General features: G+C 37.4%; 1 protein-coding gene across 1 annotated transcript; it reads right to left on the bottom strand.

The window, feature by feature from the left end:
- Nucleotides 1-11,872: 11,872 nt before the first annotated feature.
- On the bottom strand, nt 11,873-19,526 carry LOC146001258 (uncharacterized). The gene is made up of 3 exons (XM_083138561.1): nt 18,971-19,526; nt 15,381-15,528; nt 11,873-13,589 (listed from the first exon to the last, which is right to left on the bottom strand). Exons 1-3 carry the CDS (start codon nt 19,508-19,510, stop codon nt 12,349-12,351), a joined length of 1,929 nt encoding a protein of 642 aa, XP_082994687.1. The 5' UTR covers nt 19,511-19,526; the 3' UTR covers nt 11,873-12,348.
- Nucleotides 19,527-19,864: the final 338 nt, after the last annotated feature.

Raw genomic sequence — 19,864 nt, forward strand, 5'->3', positions numbered from 1 at the left:
TGCATGTGAGAAGAACCGCTATGTCATTCATTCCCGCGCCGAAAAAGGGACAAAAAAATAGAATTCTGTTCTTGGAATTTGAAACTCAATGGGGATATCTTTTCTGAACCATAAAATAATTAAGCCAGAAAGTTCTAGCCACCCGTAGCTAAATCTTCCTGTTTGTGTCGTCCTTTCGGCGCCCATGGTGCCAGTGCAGGACCAGATGAAGAGAAAGTGCGTGTTTTGGAGGGATCCTGGATCTGGTGTGCAGCAGGGAGGAAAAGTGCATTTTCAATAGCTCTCAGACTTCCCTGACCGGGGCGGACCACAAAACCATTAACTGCATCCTCTGTCAATACATCTGTTTGTGTTCAACAAGCAAGAAAGAGGGAAATAAGAAAGAAATGCCTTGCTTGGGTTCGTGCTACTGAAAATTGAAGAAGTGTTTCAAACTGCACACAAAATTTACTGAAGAATTATTTTGCAATATTTGTCATCAAAGTAAAATTTCCAGAAAATACAGAACAGTTTCCCGGGGCCACGTGGGCGTTTGCCGGGGTCAGTGCCCCCGCGTGCCCCATCCTAACGACGTCCCTGCCTACTGCTCTTCATAATGACAATGGATGCAATTATCAAAGAGGTGAGGAAGAAGATAGAAGAGAAAGAGATGAAAGTCCTGTTGTTTGCTGATGAGTTAATAATATGGGTGAACAGGGAAGAAGAAGTACAGAGACAGCTTGATAGTTGGAATGAGGAAATCAGAAGAGCAGGAATGAAATTCAGCGCAGAAAGGAGTGAAGTGCTAACCACAAGAAGAAACACAGCCAAGAATAAAGATGGACACAGAAGAGTTGAGGGTAGTGGAGAGCTTCAAATATCTAGGAAGCATAATTGAGAGAAGTGGAAGAATCGATGAGGTGGTGAACAGAAGAGGACAAATTGGTGGTGGACTATATCAAAATGTTCGAAGATTTATATGGAACAGAGATGTACCTATGAAATGCAAGAAGGTAATATATAACACATGATATGTGCCAATAATTATGTATGTAGCAGAGACTTGGACAATGACAGAGAGAGACAAGAGAGAGATGCAGGCAGTGGAGTTGAAATTAAGAAGTATATTGGGGAAGACTAGAAGGGAGAGAATAAGGAATGAGGAGATCCAACAGACAGTGGGGGTGGTGAAGCTTCAGGACAGGATAGATCAGGCACAGATGAGATGGTTCGGACACATGAAGAGGATGAATGTAAAATACTACCAGTAAGAGCTTACCATCACAAGAAGTGGGAATAATGTCAAGGGCGAGACCAAGATGTCTGTGGAAAGAGCAGATAGTGGAGAAGAGGACAAGATTGGAACACCTTGGAAAGAGAGATGTGGTGGAAGACAAGGAAACAATGGAGAGACTTGACTTCTATGCTGACCCAGCCAGAGGCAGGAAACGGCGAAGGATGATGATGAAAATTTTGATCTGGCATTGATTTTTCATGGAGACGTTGAGGCCCCTGCTGGCGGATTTGAGAACCAAAAACTGTCAAATTCTAGTTATTAGGATGCAATATTATGTATTTACATGTACAGAATTTCTTAGCATAATCAATTTCGGTATTTCTAATGTATAACTAAAATGATGCTTGAAATAAGTGTTCTCAGAAAATATTTGCTCCTCACTCCACCCATTGCCTTTCTGGCGACCAACATTCATGTTACGACAGAAAAGAAAACAAAACACTTGACCATATCAGAACTAAAATCATAAAGATCGTGCTGTATGCATTGTTATCTTTGTCAGACATCGTCAATGTGTCTATGTTCCTCATACAGAGATGCTTATCTCTATGATTACTGCTAACGATGGTCTCAGAAGTAAGCCTGCTCGTACAAAGTAAATGCATGTCGCGGGCCACATCCGCCTGGTGAATATGTAAACCGTTGCTATGTGTTCAGAGGAGTCAACTATTGATAAAACACTGTGTATTACCCACGGCAACTTGATATATAAGGTAGCGCCATCCGAAGATTACCGATCATGCACGAGCGTGTGAGCATTACCCATTAGAGCTCCCCGGCAACTAAAGTTGCCAGGCTATATTTTATTCCCCTTGTAGTGTGTGAAAACTGTTGGCAGCACTGAAGTTGGACTTGATGGTAACAATGGACCTCGTAGATCCACACCAGTGAGAGTGATTGCTGGTTTCGTTTACATTGTGTTCTGAGTAAACAATAATTATTCGGTTGTAATACACAAGCGATATTTGCCAGCAGCTACACAGGTTGAAACATGTAAGTTATTTTCACATACTTTGATAGTTCTACTAGGTTTTATTAGTATTGTATTCTTACAGAAGGTCCATTCTTGATACCTAAATGATAACCAGACATTTATGTTTAATGTTCTGAAGTACAAAAAAGTTTTTAGAACACTGGCAACTAAAGTTGCCGAGAAGCACTTAGAATATCAAATCCAGAATGTTATTTGTGTATCAACCATTCAATTAGGAATGAAGGATCATTTTTGTTATTCTTACATTGATGTGTATGTGTGCGACCGTGTCTGAGTGTGAGTGCTTGCATGTAAATATTTGTGTGTGTGTGTGTGTGAGTGAGACAGAGATTGAGAGTGAACGAGAGAGCATGTCTGTGGTTGGGATTTTTGCCTATATGCCTTTTTGTGTGTGCCTGTGTAAGTGGGAAATTTCAAGAAACCTCCATCTGGCAAACAACTATGAAAATACTGGAGAAGATCACATGTTCAAAGTTTGCCCCGTGTTCAATTTCTTGAACAATTCATTCAAGATTATGGGCCCTGGTAATAATATCAGCATTGAAGAAAGTATCATACCATACTATGGAAAGCATGGGTGTACACAATTTATTCGTGGCAAGCCAGCCAATACGATTGGGCTACAAACTCTGGGTGGCTGCTGATCCTTCTGGTTACATACTACATGCGGAACCTTATTGTGGTGCTTCTACTCAACTTCCAAACTTGGGTCAGGGTGGTGATGTCGTCCTCGGTTTATTAGATTATGCGAACCCTTTCCCTGGTAGTACAAAAATATACTTTGACAATTTGTTCACTTCCGTTCCCCTGCTACAAGAGCTAACAAACAGTAGGTTAGGTGGAACTGCGACTCTCCGAGAAAATAGATGTCATCCTAGCATGCACTTGCCTGATAAAAAATCACTGAAGACATCACCTCGGTTACAAACTCCCATGTCATCCACTAAGGAGCTTTTGGTAGTAAGGTGGAAAGACAACAATAATGTAACAGTACTTACTAATTGTCACTACATGGAACCGAGCCAAAAGTTTTACCGCTATTTCCGAACAGAGAAGAAAAGAATAGTGGGGGATATTCCACGGCCCACAGCACAGTATAACAAGCACATGGGTGGTGTGGATATCAGTGACCAATTCGTAGCTACTTATCGTTGTAATATAAGAACCAAAAAATTGTGGTGGCCGTTCTTTGCTTGGGCCGTTTCATGTGTACAAGGATGGCTCTTGTACCGCAAATTTGGGCATGCCATATTATTGCTAGACGTTCGTCGTCAATGTGCTTGCTACATGTCTTCTGAAGTCTTTTGGGACGCCACAGGAATCTCCAGACATGCGACCTACATATGAGTTCTCGCCAGTGTTGGATGATATTAGGCAAGACAGAACTGATCACATAATTGAGAAGGGAATATCCAAGTACAGGCGTTGCAGAGTATGTGGAAATCGCACAATTTGTCTGTGTAACAAGTGTGATGCGTCTCTGTATCCAAACGAATGTTTCAAGGTATATCACAAACAGTGAAATCTGATTGACAATTACCTAATTTGCCTAACTGTAGAATATTATATGCATTATGTGCTGTGAGTGAAATATACTAACCCCCTCTGCACCCATGCTTTGCTAATTTATAACCTGTACCTAAACATCCCAAAACAACAACAATAATATTACTAATATTTTCCTAGATGTTATCAACAAAATAGCGTATACACGTATTGCTGATTTTGACTCCGTATGTGTGCGTAAGTTGCCAGTCAAGAATTCCTACTTTAAACATTTTTTTTCAACTTTTCAGTTTCAACTTTATATTAGACCCACAATAATAAAAAAAAAAAACATGAAAAATTTTCTAAAGAAGGTTTTTCTAATTAGGAGCACTAATGGGTTATGTCTTACCATTCCCTACATGAGTCATTACAATAACTGTAATATTATCGATATGGCTACAGCTAATACCCCCCGAAAAGATTGATGGCTTGTAATCAAGGGCTCCCGGATTCAATATCAGAGAGACATAGTAGTTCGGATGTCATTTTAACCTGTGTGTCCAGTCCAGCCTATCTGTACATAAAGTCAAACCAAAATTAAGTATATAGAAAATACAAATTATCCAGAACATACAAATATGAACTTCGAATTTGAAATGTTTAGTAATAACAAACCGTGATATAATTGTCAGGAAGATTGTTTCAAGTTTAAAAATACATCGACTTTTGTGGGTGCAAGGCAAATTCCTTAAGATATATTATATGCATTTATGCACTAGGTCACTTACATTAATCTTAACCACTGAGCCCCCAAATTAACTCGAAGTTGCCGATACTGTTATAGATATTTTTTGTCAAACCTGGAGGCCTTGACTTTGTTTCTATAATATAATAACCATTATGTAGCTGTGATGTGGAATTAACAAGGTATGTTGGTAAATTTACTGATCTTGTATTTACAAGCAAGTAGGTAGGTCAGTGCTTTCAGTCCACCCAAGTATAATAATACAATTATTATACTTGTGATAACAAGTATAATGATAGTAATAATATTTATTTAAGTGATGAGAACGATATGACAACCAGGTACAGTGGGGTACATGAGTATTACCGTGTAAATGTTCCATCAGCATGTTCGTGCACTTAATTTGACCCAATAAGAGCTTCAAGAATTAAAAAGAGAACTCAAAACAAGCTGTTGACAACTTCTGCACCAGCATACATAAAAATCCATCGCTGAAAAACATATAGGATGTAAGAGAATATAAATGAAAATAGTTATGTACAATTTGCACGGTAATACTAATGGATCCCAACATCACAATGTCAAAATAATTTATACAAATTTGAATTTGTAATTATAAAATAATACAATGGATCCTAGAGTCTTATTCATCAATACAAGTTCATTTTGTAGCTTTCCACAAGTTCAGCTATAAAACCTCTAGCCTTTTTTAGACATGCTACAATTGAGATATTCCTCTGTGAATATCTGGGAATTTTATAAGATCAGAATAACGCTGATCACAATAATTCTTTTTGAACTTCGTGCATAATAACCTGATAAAAAGTTTTTCAACATATTCAACTTTTTGAAGGTGATTCTGTGCTGTTAGAAACCATAATTCATTAGCATATTAAAAAATCGGACAAACTATCGTTTTATACAAGTATATTAAGGTACCTTCTTCTTGAAAAACTTTCCATGAGAGAAATATATAACCAAGCATCTTTTCTCTTTTGCAAATTTCTAAAATGTGCCCATCAAATATGAGAGAGGAGTCTATAAATATTCTCAGATCTTTATGGCTATCGCACACTTGGAATATATTTTGATAAATGTAATAGTTAGAAACACATAGTGAACTTTGTCATAATAGCGACATACTCGCACATCAAATACCAAATATACAAAGGCAATTACAAGGGGGATGTTGGTCAAGCATGAAATAAATCAACGATTCTTTTCGTTAAACAATTGGTAACTGCATCATCTGGGAGGTTACTTTGACCTTTCTTTTAGATTCATTTTTATCCAGAAGATGGTTTATTTCCATTCATACGAAAGCTTATATTACACTCAGTTACAATTTACAATCCATAAATGTCCCTTAATTTAAAATACAGAATCCCCTGTTTTATATTATATTCGATGAACCCAGAATCCTAATTTGCTGCATGTCTTCATGGAAAAATCCAAATATGTATATGTGCAGGGAATAGTTACGTGTTTATGTGTGTCGCTAGGAGGAAGCCGTACCAGGGAAGAGAACCCTGTTAATTTGCTACCGTAGACGAAGCTTACGGCCTACCATTCAGTAGCAGACAGAAACTTTCGTACGTGCCCCTTCCTACAATATTGCGACCAAAATGTTTGGTTTGGTTTGAGTTGGTGTTTTAAGTCCACTTTATGCACAGTAAGGCTAATCGGGACTGGACCTACAGTTTTTTAAAGTGGGATCCGAACCACTTGTGCCTCCACCGGGTATTTAAACCGGGACCCCTTGATTACAAGGCAACGACGCTACCACTGCGCCAAATGGGAGGCCCTTACGCGACCAAAATGTGTCGCGAGTATCGATGTCAATACGGGCAGGATTTAAGCTGAATAGAATCTACGGGCTCCACTGAGTACTTGGGATCGAGAAAGGTTAGTAGTCAGAGCTTGCATCAAGATACACGCCAATGATGACATTTTCCATTGAAAAACGAGAGACATTGCATTACATGTCTAAGTTTGCTTCCTTGCCCAATTAAATCGATGTTGAATAAATTTTGAAGAAGGCCAAAATAAAATTCGAAGATCTGAAATTCTAACACTTAACCATAAGAGTGAAAACATATGGATCAATAGTGACAAATGCATGTCCAATAGGCAGGCGTCATTAACCTCAAAGGATTTCAGCCGATCCTAACCTGTTGTCCCATGTCATTATAAGTTTCGAAGTATAAATTTACATGGCGAATATATGTATCTTTATTCCCAAGTGTAATTAGATATTTTTATCGTAGAGCCGACGCTGATGGAATGCGTGCAAACTAAGCTTTGCATCTCCTTTTGTACCTTCTTGTCGATGCTCACTTGTCATGGTATGACGTAATTCGCAAAGCGCAACTTGTGACATTTCCAAAAGCTAAATAACAATAAATTTCTATCTGCACAGCCCCAATATCAGAGCTTAACTAATTTCAACGTTGCAGCAAAACCAAATAAAATTGTATAATGGCAAAGATTCATCTCTGTTAATAAGGACGAAACTCGAATTATTCCCCGTTGTAACTTGAACCTTATTGAACACATTACATAACTTAAAAGAACAGATTTGATCTTTTCATTGTTGTTAAACGAGATCTGTGTCAATACAAATCATAAACACTTTCTGCCGTGAAAGAACACAGATTAATATCTCTAATTGGAAATTCGGTCAGAAAATTAACATATGGATTATTAATTGGGCCGCGTTTACATTTATTGTTAACAATATAGAAAATATTAGCGGATTATAAGCCCAGTAATAATCTTCTTATCATTCAATTTGTTTATGCTATATTATGGAATATAGAAGATTCACAAGTACAAAATTATATTAATCAAATAATAGTAATCAAATATTATATAAACAATTGCGAAGAATTAACGGCACATGCATATGAGCCTTGAGGTTCATATCAACTTTCTTAGTACATCTTAAAACTTTACACTTTTTCACGTTAATTTCCATTTCATTAATAATTTAATAACAATGGGGAAATAATTGGATGGGCTTAAGCCCTACGAGTAAGAAGAAATATGGTCAGAATGCGCGAAGGAGAAAGAACAATCGATAACTTTATTCACAACAATACTTTTTGTTGAACCATGTCATTGCATGTCAGAATTACATAACTACAATGAACACTTCAGTAGAAATATTAGCCGTACGGCACACACACACATACACAATCACAAACGCTTACTATGCGCAATTGTGTGAGTATTTATATAAGATAGCATAGCTTTTGACTTGCCTGTAGCAAGTTAGGTTCTTTACTAAAACATTGTTAAATCTTGTGATTATATTTTACGTGCTTTGGACACGTAAGTCCCTCCCTTCTCTATATGTAAAGCTTTTCTGCATTTCTTATCTTCCCTGTCTCTTGATCTTTTTTCTAAGTTTTATTATCTCTTTGTTCGTGCTCATTTCCTCTCTTCTTGATAATTTCCACTTTCATCTTTACTCTGTCGATTCTTGTTTCTCAACCTTTCTCTCTCTCTCTCTTTCATTTTCGTTTCCATTTTCTCTGCCTGTCCATTCCTTATGTCCCTGTCTCTCGCAATTTATATTTCTCTTCTGGTATTTCTGTCTTCTTTCTAAGTTTCATTATTTTTCTCTCTGTCTCTCACGTCTTTCTTTCTCTTTACTTCTTTCTTTCTCTTTCGTTCACCTCTATATTTATCTTTCTATCTTTCTCTATCTCTCGCTGTACTGCATGTGTGTGTGTGTGTCACTTCTTTATCCGCCTTCTTCACATATTTTCCATGTCTCTCACTTCTTCACTTCTCTCTCTCTTACCCTTCTTTCTTCAATATATCTGTTTCTCTCTGTGTGCATCTCGATTCTTTATTTCTCTTTCTCTCTGTGTGTCTACCTTTTCTTTACTTCCTTTTCCTTTTCGATCTCTTCTTTATTTCTACTCTCTTTTTCTCTCTCTCTCTCTCTATGTGACTTCTTTAATTATTTTCCATTCTCGAACTCTTTATCACTTCTTTCGCGTCTTTTCCCTTCTTTGCCCGAAAAAGTTTCTTTCTTCTAATGACACTTACACATAATGCTTGTATTTCTTCATTTTTGTAATTTTGCGTCGCTTTTCTTCCATTTTCGGGTAATGGTGACGATCTGAATGAGTGATCGATATGATGAAATTTATGAAGGGTCACTCACAAAGATCACCCATGCCCAGGCCGGATTTGAACCCTGGAAGCTGACGAGATCGAAAGTGAATAGTTCATTCACCTTCATCATTAATTTATATAATCACGGGACTGTAATAAGTTTTGTCTTTTAAAAGGACGCTGTGTATTTAGACATTTACTTTACCTGTGCATATTAGGTATGCATTTATATAAAATAATAACACAATGGTAGAACTTAACATTTGAATTACACCTTATTTATACGTAGATAAACCGATACGCCGATATGCCTACATTGATCCCATGCTAATAATGGTAAAAGTATATAACAGAATACAATACAATAGAAAAGTTTTATTTTAGGATCTTGGCCACCTTTGAAACTAGCCCTTCTCACAATCAAGCATGCAGGAAATAAAATTATACATTTTGAAAATATTGTAAAAATAAAACAGTGAAGGAAAATAATATAATATCTCAAGCTACAGATTTGAAACACCAGGGGATTGACAATTTCAGAAACTTTCTGATTACATGTTACATGTAACCTCAGTATGCAAACATGAAAAATAAATATTATGTTTTCTATTTTTCTAGTTATGCAATGGGCACCAATGGGAGGAAAGGGATGTTTAATTCAACTGCTCATGCTTCACGTCAGTCTCATCTGCCAGTGGACAAAGGGTAAAAGCCATTATTTGACATTTCAAAGCAAGTTACATGCAGATTACAACCTTTCCAATTGCGTCATCGCAATGGCTGCTGCTACATTGATGTCGAAGAGTAAATTTGTCGCAATATTTGATTTGACAGAACGCAACGGCTTTGGGAGATACGTTGCACACTTAATCCACGAAAATATTCAAGTCCCAGTTGTCCTTCAATCGTCACGTTCCCCATTGCAAAAGCAAGGATGGAGTACATACGATTTTGTCGAAGTGTCTATAGTTCTATATTCCACCGGGACATTGGACCACGCTAAGATGGATCAAGTTGAGAATTTACCATTTTGGAACCCAAGAAGTAAAGTGTTTTTCGTGTGGACGGTACAATCGTTAGTGGACGAAGAAGTTCAAGACCTCTTTGAAGAAACCTGGTCCAGAAAAGTATTAAACATGTTACTGTTTCTAATGGAAGAGGGGCAGAATCATTCTGTGCCTATAGTCATGAGTTATAATCCTTTTGTAGAGAGTAGTGATGATAGAAATGGAACCTTGTACAAATTATCCGGACTTTGCTCAAGTTTTCGATCTGAGTCACCACCTGACAGTTCTTCGCTCTTTCCTGACAAACTGCAAAACCTGAACGGGTACACTATCAGGGCAAGAAGCTACGACTTGTTTCCAGATGTATTGTTTCAACCTAATCGGGGAGTGAATGAGACACCTATACTTACGGACGGGACAGATGCTAATACTATTCTAACTTTATCTCGTCACATGAACTTTACTTTAGACGTTAGGACATTCACAGTACCTTCACCGTCAGAAAACCTAACTTGGAATCCAATTTTAAATTCACTTGTTACCGAAGAGTCAGAATTCTTTGTGAATAGTCTACCCTTGTACAAGAACGACACTGATATTATGGATTACAGCGTGTGTGTCGACACTCTCATGATATCGTTTGCTGTCCCTGCACCCCACAAGATTCCCTTTTGGATCTGTATGCTTCATTCGTTTGACGGAAATGTATGGATCATCATTGTGCTGAGTATCGTGATCACAGAGCTCATGGTGATCTTGTTCTCACATATCGGCACGAATGTATCAGAGAAAATCCTGTTTCCTTACATTTACGGGGTCTTCCTTCAAATTTCTGTTGACCAACCCAAAACATCAGCAGTGAGGATATTGTTTATAACATTTACTTACTTTAGCATTGTCATAACAACTCTCCTTCAGGCCCATATAGACCGCACCTTGGTCGTACCTCTGTATTACCCTGAAATGCACACCTTGGATGATGTTGCCAAAAGTGGTTTGGAGGTAAGAAGTTACGACGAACATGTGAGCGTTATCAGGGACTCGGAAAGTCCTGCTATGCAAGAAATGCAGAAAAGATACCAAATAGACAATAACGTTAAAGGTTTACTGAAACGTATGGCGAACAAAAGAGACGTGGCTCTTTTCGAACCTAGGGTATACTTAGAGAATTACATTGTGGACTTGCATCTGTTCGACAAGGGTCGATGCCTGGTGGACATTGTCGATCAGCCAGCGATCGTTCATCAAATCTCGATTTTTTTCAGAAGAGGTTCACCATTTCTGCCTAAAATAAACTTTCTTATATTCACGATACTGGATGCTGGCCTGCGTGAGAAGTGGAGGAAAGATTTAATATTTGGGAAACTTGTAAAAGATAATATTTTGAAACGTTCATTAGACGACGATGGTACTAGTGTAGTCTTGTCATTATCTTACTTTAGAAGCATATTCTTCCTGCTTCTTGTAGGTAGCGGAATCAGTTTTCTCGTGTTTGTTATCGAAGTACTGTCTGTCAAGTTGTATACTAAAAGAGTTTGCAAAAATGATTATGCGTAGACAAAGGAAACTTGGTTTGAGTTGGTGTTTTAAGTCCACTTTATGCACAGGAAGGCTAATCGGGACTGGACCTACGGTTTAAAGTGGGATCCGAACCACTGTGCCATGTGCCTCCACCGGGTATCGAACCCGGGACCCCTTGATTGCAAGGTGACGACGCTACCAGTGCGCCATCGGGGAGGCCCACAAATGAAACTAGTTACATGTACACTATTAGGTTAACCGCGAGGCGAGGTATGGGAGGAACCGAGGAAATGGATAAGAAAGCAGGTGATAAAGTATGTGGGCACACTGAAGGCGCGATAAAATAGTTCTATAGGTTATCTGAATCTTTTCATCGATTGAAACTCTCGCAATCAGCTAAAAATAATAAGAATCTAATGTACACTAATGTGGCATAATATACACCACAAAGTGAGTTTCAAGTAGCCCTATGTTAACATGACCATGGAAAATTCAAGGTAACAGATTACATACTAATATATTTATATAAGTATGTGTGTGTGTATGTTGAAGCTTGTTTAGAAACTCTACATGTAAATTTGCTTTGGTTATTAAATATAGTTTTAATGTTAAAATTATATTCCTACGATATATTCATCCTTTATCACTGTAACAAATATGATGAAAATACCATGGATTTTAGTAACATTTACTAATAAAAAATGTGATTATTAGGGATAAGTACAGAGTTTATTAAAATTGTTTATTGAAGTTTAAAACACATAATATTATCTTTCAACTAGAGATACAATTATATTTCAACGTGCAATTTTAGATTGTTACTACATAAGTGTTTTTACTAATGAAATATTCACGAACAACAAACAAATTTATGTCAATACATCACATTCACGATACGATTTAAAGAGGCAATAAAAAATAATGTCCATCATTCTGTGTCGATGCATGTATCGTGACTGTCTGCGCATTTTTCACATTATGGAATAATTTTCTAACAAAAAATAAACATATAAGGATGTATGTGTTAACATAAGTGACTATACTTTATAATCTTGAAAACTATATGGCTTAGAGATTTAATTTATGTCGGCTGCGTTTGTGGATTCATGTCAGATATCTTAGTGTGAAACAAATGTTGAGTACCTTTGTGCAAATAAAAGTGATGTTATTGGACATGCTTTAACTTTATTCAATTTGAAGTCTTAGTAAAGCTTTCTACTTTATACGAAAAATTGTATGTGAAAACTTTAATTGCTATGTATCCGCCATATCCTTTTGCAGCTTTGTGGAAAATACCTACACCAGAGAGCCATGTTGCTGGGTTTGGTGTCACAGGCTGTGCATCAATCAAAGGTATAGTTGTCTGACCCCCTTCTTCATAAAGTGCAGAGCTGGTAAAGTGAATGAAGTCTCCTGGTCCCGAATCAGGGTATGAAGGTTCTGGCGACGATATTGACGTTTTAGCGTCTCTTATATCGATTGGAGAACCTGCTACTTCGCGACCTGTCATCCAAGTTGTATTCTTATCTCGGATGAGTTCACCAGTGTTGATGTCGATGGGGGATACCAAGCATTCCAGTTTCAGGTTCTTTCCAACTAATCGTAGCCTGACCCCAACAAGTACGGCGTCCTTCTCAGATTGTATATCATCAAGGCTTATCTGCCTCTGATCCCACGTGACCTTGTGGTAATCCTCACCCAGTTTCACCTCTGGGTCTGTCAACTGGATGACCTCAACCGGTTTCCAAGATACTGTGGTTGCGTCCACTTCACCGTGAGCCAAAGCTCTCCCCTCTTGTATCTGCAAGTAAATTATCCCGTTCATGCTCACAAAACGTATTCCAGTGACAATATTCCCTTGCTCTATATCAGCGGAGACTTCCCGAAGGCTAAAGTACCTTTCTGTTCCTGTCGTTTCTGGTTCTTCGCAAATGCAGAAGCAAACTTCACATCTTCCTTCCATTGCTGGCATTAACGGCTTCACAACGATTGCCTCACCAGGACAGCTTGCAGAAGTAACTTCTCCATTCTTAACCCAGTGATACCTTGAAGTTTCAGTCTTTGAATTCGGTATGCAAGCCGTGACCATCGTGGACACTTCAGTACATTCACGAACATCTCCTTCGCATGGTCGCTGTTTCGTACAGAGTTTATCATCGTCTTCTTTGCAGGAATGTTGCTGAACGCTTCTACACCCATCCTCTCCTAAACAGTCATCAGACGGCTTTAGACTCTGCCGGTACAATATGATACCCGAGACAACGTTCTTGATGGATATATAAGTCTCTCCTTCCAATTGTTCTTTAGGGTCGCACATCCAGAACTCGTCGCTGACTTCCTTCAGAGTGGTGGACATAGTTGCTAGTTTTTCAGACTTGTATGCTCTGAACATGCTCTCGAACTGGTGTGCAGTTTCCATATCATACTGGACTAAAACGAAATGAAACTATCATGTACAAATTTTAAATTAAGTTATAAAATTTCTCAAAAACAAAATTTCTTAATCTGATCATTACATTCAGATTTGTAGAAATTTTCAATACTTTTATTTAACCTCATTGTTTCAGGAATTGTTAATTATTCTTAAGATTTTCCAAAATGTTAAGCAACTACGCGAGTTTCTAAATTATTCCAAGTAATTACTTCGTTGGAGACAAAAACTTCACAGGTCTGTTTTTGGTCCTGAAGATTTACCAAGACAGAAAAAATGACAGGGTTTGTAATTGTCTTATTTCCTAACGTTAATGAAAATATAAGCAGTGTTTCATAGCTGCTAGCAATGATCTCATTGATTGAACAGAGCTGTGTACTACCGAAAGTTGTGATGTTTCTTGATATTCCGCTCTGGGCTCAAATATACAAACTGAACTGAACTTACAGTTTAAAATGGGATTTGGACAACTATGTGCTCCCTCAGAGAATCTACTCGAACATATACAGCTGGACAAAAAAAAACGGACACCTTAATATTTGTCATCTGAATTGCAATTACTAAAAAAAGTTAAAAAGTGCCTTCCCCTTTGAAAACCCTAGGCACGCCACTAAGTCGTTAATTTTAATTTGTTTTCTGTTGAATATATTCAGGTTTTCTTATTTCCAATAATTTCTGAAACATTTAGTTAGCCTTCGAATCAGAATTTATGCGTTATCATAAAAAAATCAAGTGTCCGGTTTATTTTGTCCAGCAGTGTACTTTTTATTACAAGACAACAGTTTAGTCCTACACTGTAAGGAAGGTTGAAATGGGTGAACATAATAAACCATGCCCCTAGTTCTTTGCAATGGTCATTTATTGTTTTTAAAGAACAGGTATTGTACTATTGCCCTAGAAAGTTTACCATAAGTTTCCATAAGGATTCATGTAAGTTTCTCGGTATGATTCCTTAACATTGTTTTTCTTCTTTCTACGCGTGGGAAATGCGCAGATTTAAACTGTCTTAGCTTTTTTTATTTAGTATTTAGACTAACTCTCACCTACATATTATCAGTACTCTTATTTTTAAGCTTCCATTTATTTTTATAGAAATATTAGTTAATATCATCTCCAGCCGTAAACAACCAATTGATACATTATTTACCAGAACATTAAGCAACTAAATAAAATACTGCCAATGCAGTATTGATCCTAGTCAGGGTGATATTTGAAGAGGAATGAGGGAGAATTCCTCTCTGATTTTGCATCCCCCACCTGGTTGGTAATTTTTGACTTTTGGAGGGGAAACTATATGTATAATTTATATTGCCCCAATGCCTCAAAGTAGATACCTGATCGCTTACTGGAAAATTTTAAAATCACAGGCTGGCCACAGATTACCATTTTGTCAATAATATTATGAGGGGAAAGTGAGCTGGGAGGCGAAAGTGGTATCGGGTAAAAATATGTAAGGTCATACATATCTTATGAACATGAATATTTGATATTGATTGATTGATTTGGTTTATTTTACTTCGCTTTTCTGTTACTTTTGACTATTCGCGAAGATGAGTGTGATGATATGATGAAATTGATGAATGGATATTCACAAAAACCCATGCCCAGACTGGGATTCGAACCCTGGACCTCTGCCATCGTAGCGCTCCGTGCTAACCACTCCGTCACAGAGTTGATGTAATTGGTCGTTTTATTACTAGTTTCTCTTTTGTTTGTTGGGAGATGGGATGAACTGGCTGAAAAGGTGGTGCGCACCCCTCAGTCCCCTATTGAGCAACTAAGTCACTTACTCATGACAGGTCTTCTGACATTCTTCAGAATCGAAGACGCCTGCAGAAGAAGATATCCTTTGAGATCAACCAAAATCAAACTTGTAGCCAATTGACCCAGAATCTCTGATTTTGAACTATTAAAATGGCACATGGTCCCTGGAGATTCCTGAAAACAAGAAGAAACTGAATGATTTCCGTGGAATTTGATATTTGCTTGGAGTACTAACTGTTCAGAATGTATATATTTGATAAATATATATGTTCCCTGTACTTATCTCTGCAAAGAGGTAATTTGTCGATAAGTTTATTGAGTTTATTGAGCAATTTTCACACCGAAAGTACACCTGATGGGCATTGGTGCATGAACATTACAAAAAAAATATAACACGTTGACATCGCACTTAATATATATCTATACATCAATTTGGCAGAATTTTTTTATAATAGTATAACATAATATAATAGTAAAACATACAATGACAAATTATTTCTTGAAGTGAACTAGTGCTGTATAAGTACATATTATATAGTGTATACAATCTAAATTTATTTTATAAAGTTATTTAATTCCTGAAATTCTTGAACTGAATATAATGTGTATTCCAATAACATTTTTTTCACTTTAATTTTAAAGATTGTGGTTCTTTCAAAATTTTTGTAACTTTTTGGTAACATATTGTATAACTGGATGCCTGAGAAAAAAGGTCCTGTTTGTTATATAGTTAGCCACACTTGGGAATGTGGAAGTTATCTTTTTGTCTGGTATTGTAATTGTGAGTGTCTATGTTCTTTGGATAGTTCGATTTTGTTTCGTGTATGAAAGTAAGTGTTTCAAGTATGTACAAACTTGGAAGTGTTAATATACGGAATTTTTTTAAAAAGAGGTTTACATGTATACGCAATGCTCTTTTTTGAATTTTAAAAATCCTCTGCGATTGATCCGAGTTCCCCCAAAATTGGATACCATACCTCAAAATACTTTCGAAGTTTGAGAAATTGATATTTAGCATACACACTGTATTGAAACTATTTTTAAAAGTTCTTAATTGGTTACAAACGGTGTTTAGCCTCTTGCATAAATAATCTATGTGAACTTTCCAGTTTAGACACTCGTCTATAAATATTCCAAGAAATTTTGTATTGTTAGTAGCTGTTATAACTACTGTGAAATTATCTTGCTTAATAGAAGAGTTTTTGGCTCTAGATACACCAAATTTTATTATATTAGTTTTTTCGTTGTTCATAGAAAGTTTGTTTGCTGAAAACCAGCTTTGTAGTTCAGTAAGAGTTTTTTCCGTTTTTTGAATTAAAGTTACATCGTTAACAGAATCCACTAAAGCCGTAGTATCATCAGCGAAAAGAGTAACTTGGGCGGTTTCAACATTTGCTGGAAGGTCATTTATGAACAATAAAAACAATAGGGATCCTAGTATCGATCCTTGGGGGATTCCAATAACCACATCTTTCAATTCGGAGTAATATGTTGTTTGCGTCCCATTATTGGATAAGCTATTTATTGCAACACTCTGTTTTCCATTAGATAAATAGGATTCTATTAATTTGTTTGATGGACAGCGGATTCCGTAGTATTTTAATTCCTCTAGTAGTATGTGGTGATTCACACAGTCAAACGCTTTTGATAAATCACAAAAAATTCCAACAGAATACATTTTGTTTATGGCGGAAAGAATATTATCAATTACATGAAAAATGGCATTTTTTCTTGTTTTCGATATCACAAACCCATTTTGTTGCTTTATGAGTATCTTTTTATCTTCTGCATACTTTATTATCCTATTATAAATTAATTTTTCGAAAATTTTTGAAAAAATTACAATAAGTAAATTGGTCTGTAGTTTTCGATTTTTGTTTTATTTCCTTTCTTCTATACGGGTATTACTTTTGATATTTTTAGACAGTCCGGAAAGCTGCCATTTTTCATACACTCGTTAATTAATTTAACCAAAGGCTCGTTAATGTACGTGCAAATCTCTTTCATCACGTTAATCGGCATTGAATCTAGCCCTGTTGACTTTTTGTTTTTCATATTGCGAATTATGTTGGAAATTTCTTCGTCTGTAGTAGGGGTCATATAAAAAGAATGCGTGAAAGATCTTTTGACGTTATTTAACTTTTCTTTGTATGTGTCCGTTACGCTGATGCTACGTTGCAAGTTAAGTGCTACATTAACAAAATAATTATTAGATGTATTAGCTATTTCTTGGGGATCTGTCTCTATTACATTACCTGCTTCTAATATGATATCTTAATTCGTGTTCGTTTTTTTACCTGTTATATGATTAACTATTTTCCATAGTTCTGCAGTTTTGTTTTCTGAATTATTCAACTTTTTATCTACATACAACTGTTTGCAATGTTTCAATGTTTTCTTGTATTTTTTGTTGAACTGTTTGTAATGATCTTTAAGGGTAGGGCTGTTTGCATATTTACTCTGTTTATGCAATGATCGTTTTAATTTGCTAAGATTTTAAATTTCCTTGGTTATCTATAGGCAATTGGTTTTGTTGTGAACTCGTGCTTTTTTACTGGGAAAACATTTATTAAAATGGTATCTTACAGTATGAAGAAATTTTTCGAATTTCTCGTTTACGTGTACAGCCATATTGTTTATAAAATCCCATGTTACTGATTTTAGCGCGTTTCTGAATTTTGAAATGTTCTTATCATTGTTTGTGGGTCTAACAAATCTGAATTTTGCGCGTGGTTTATGATTTCGCTTGTCTTCAATTACGTTTACCTTAATAAGCTGAGAATCATGGTCAGAAAAACCTATACAAGTTTCTACGATGAACGAGAGTCGTTTCAAGTTCAGTGATGAGATAGGCTAATCGGGACGGGACCTACAGTTCAAATGGAATATGAACCACTGTAAATTGAACTCGTGATCCGTTGATTAGATAGCAACGTCGTTACACTACGCCATTTTGGAGACCCTAATTAAATGAAATAAATTTGGGCATTTTCGAATGGTCGAAAATAATGTTGTCACTATTATTAAGGTTTATTGTTACTTTAGTATTAGTCAAAGGACTCGTATATTAACGTCTGATCGGTTTCATGTTCCTCATTGAGTACGAAGTTTACTTTTACCCTCAAGGTATGCAGGTATACATTTTATTGGAAGCAGAGCGAACCCCAGAGCTGCTTCATACACGGCCATTGCTGGAAAATTCCTACCTGGAATTACTGACCTGGTTCTCCCATGTGGCAGTCAGACGTCCTCCGATTAAGCTACCGCGTCATTCTCTCTTTCACACACACACACACACTGCACAGTGCAAGAAACCATGGAGGTTCATAGGCGGATGTGGAGGAAGGGGCTTCACACAATCATGAGCTCGGCCATTGTGATGTGATCATGTTAACCCCTAGAGGATGGGTGAACCTCAGAGCCGCCTTATGCACGGACATAGTCTGAAAAATTCCCCATTTGAGAACACGCACCACGTTATTCGAGCCCAGGTCTCTTGTGTGGCAGTGAGATGGTAAGCCAATGTGCCACTGCAATATTGCATATATTTGACGCTGTTACATACTACGTAGTAATAAGTTAATACTGAGATAGATTACACATTGTAGCAGCTTACCTCCATGATTCGGCTCAGTTCCAGCAACAGCCCATCCCCTTCTCCAGGCGAAACCTTGTCGTGGATGTTCTCCAGCAAATTCCTTATGGCATGGTTGTTGTGCGTGATGTAGTCGTCGAGAAAATGCATCACCCTCCCCCTCTCCAGCTGCACCTGGCGAATGAGCCTGAAGAATGAGATGAATATGGACTCGATGATGTCGATGTCACTCGCCATCTTCCTCAGAGTGTCCTCCAGAGGCGTGTCCTTCGCCACATCGACGGTGAGTCGCTCCAGAAGATCCGTATCACCATCCCTGTGCTTGTCCATCACCTCTTCCATCTGCTCCAGCAAGACATTGATGACATCCAGCACCAGGAAATCCAAGTCCTCCTGCCAAGCTGGTGCCTGGTGAGGGTCCCATTCCATGAGCTTCCAGGCTGTTTCGATCTCGTCCGTCACATCCTGTGATAGGTCAAGCACGTCTTTCAGTTTGGTCGACACCACCGCACCAGATAGCGGGAGAAGTAGGAGAACATATGCTATACAGAAAGACGCCATGTTCCAAACTAAGCTGGACTTGTTTCAAACGTCGACGGCACTTTACATATTGATTCCATGGCGTGAGGCAACGCGACTTTTGCAAGACGAGTATTCATTATTAAATTGTTCATTTGTTATATTACTGTTATGCAATGCTGTCTTGTTATACACGCAATACCATTCCAACGAGCGTCAACAAATCAATGTTTCAGAAGAAACATAAAGAAAAGAACGAGGAAACAAATGTGTGTTCTTTTGTTAAAAAGTCTCTAAAATATAGTCCAAGGATACGTGCAGGGGCGCCGCTACTAGATGGGCTAGTGTGGACTCTTGCCCACCTTAAAATGTTCTTTGCCCACCCTCTTACCCACC

This window comes from Lepisma saccharinum, chromosome 17 (genome assembly GCF_977018435.1).
Source record: "Lepisma saccharinum chromosome 17, izLepSacc3.1, whole genome shotgun sequence".
Lineage (NCBI taxonomy): Eukaryota > Metazoa > Arthropoda > Insecta > Zygentoma > Lepismatidae > Lepisma > Lepisma saccharinum.

Coding starts and splice junctions, on each gene's coding strand:
- LOC146001258 (XM_083138561.1), bottom strand. CDS start 19,510: ATGGCGTCTTTCTGTATAGCATATGTTCTCCTACTTCTCCCGCTATCT. Junction 15,529..18,970: donor AACTGAGCCGAATCATGGAG/GTAAGCTGCTAC, acceptor TCTTGTTTTCAG/GAATCTCCAGGGACCATGTG. Junction 13,590..15,380: donor TGTCAGAAGACCTGTCATGA/GTAAGTGACTTA, acceptor ATTTCGTTTTAG/TCCAGTATGATATGGAAACT.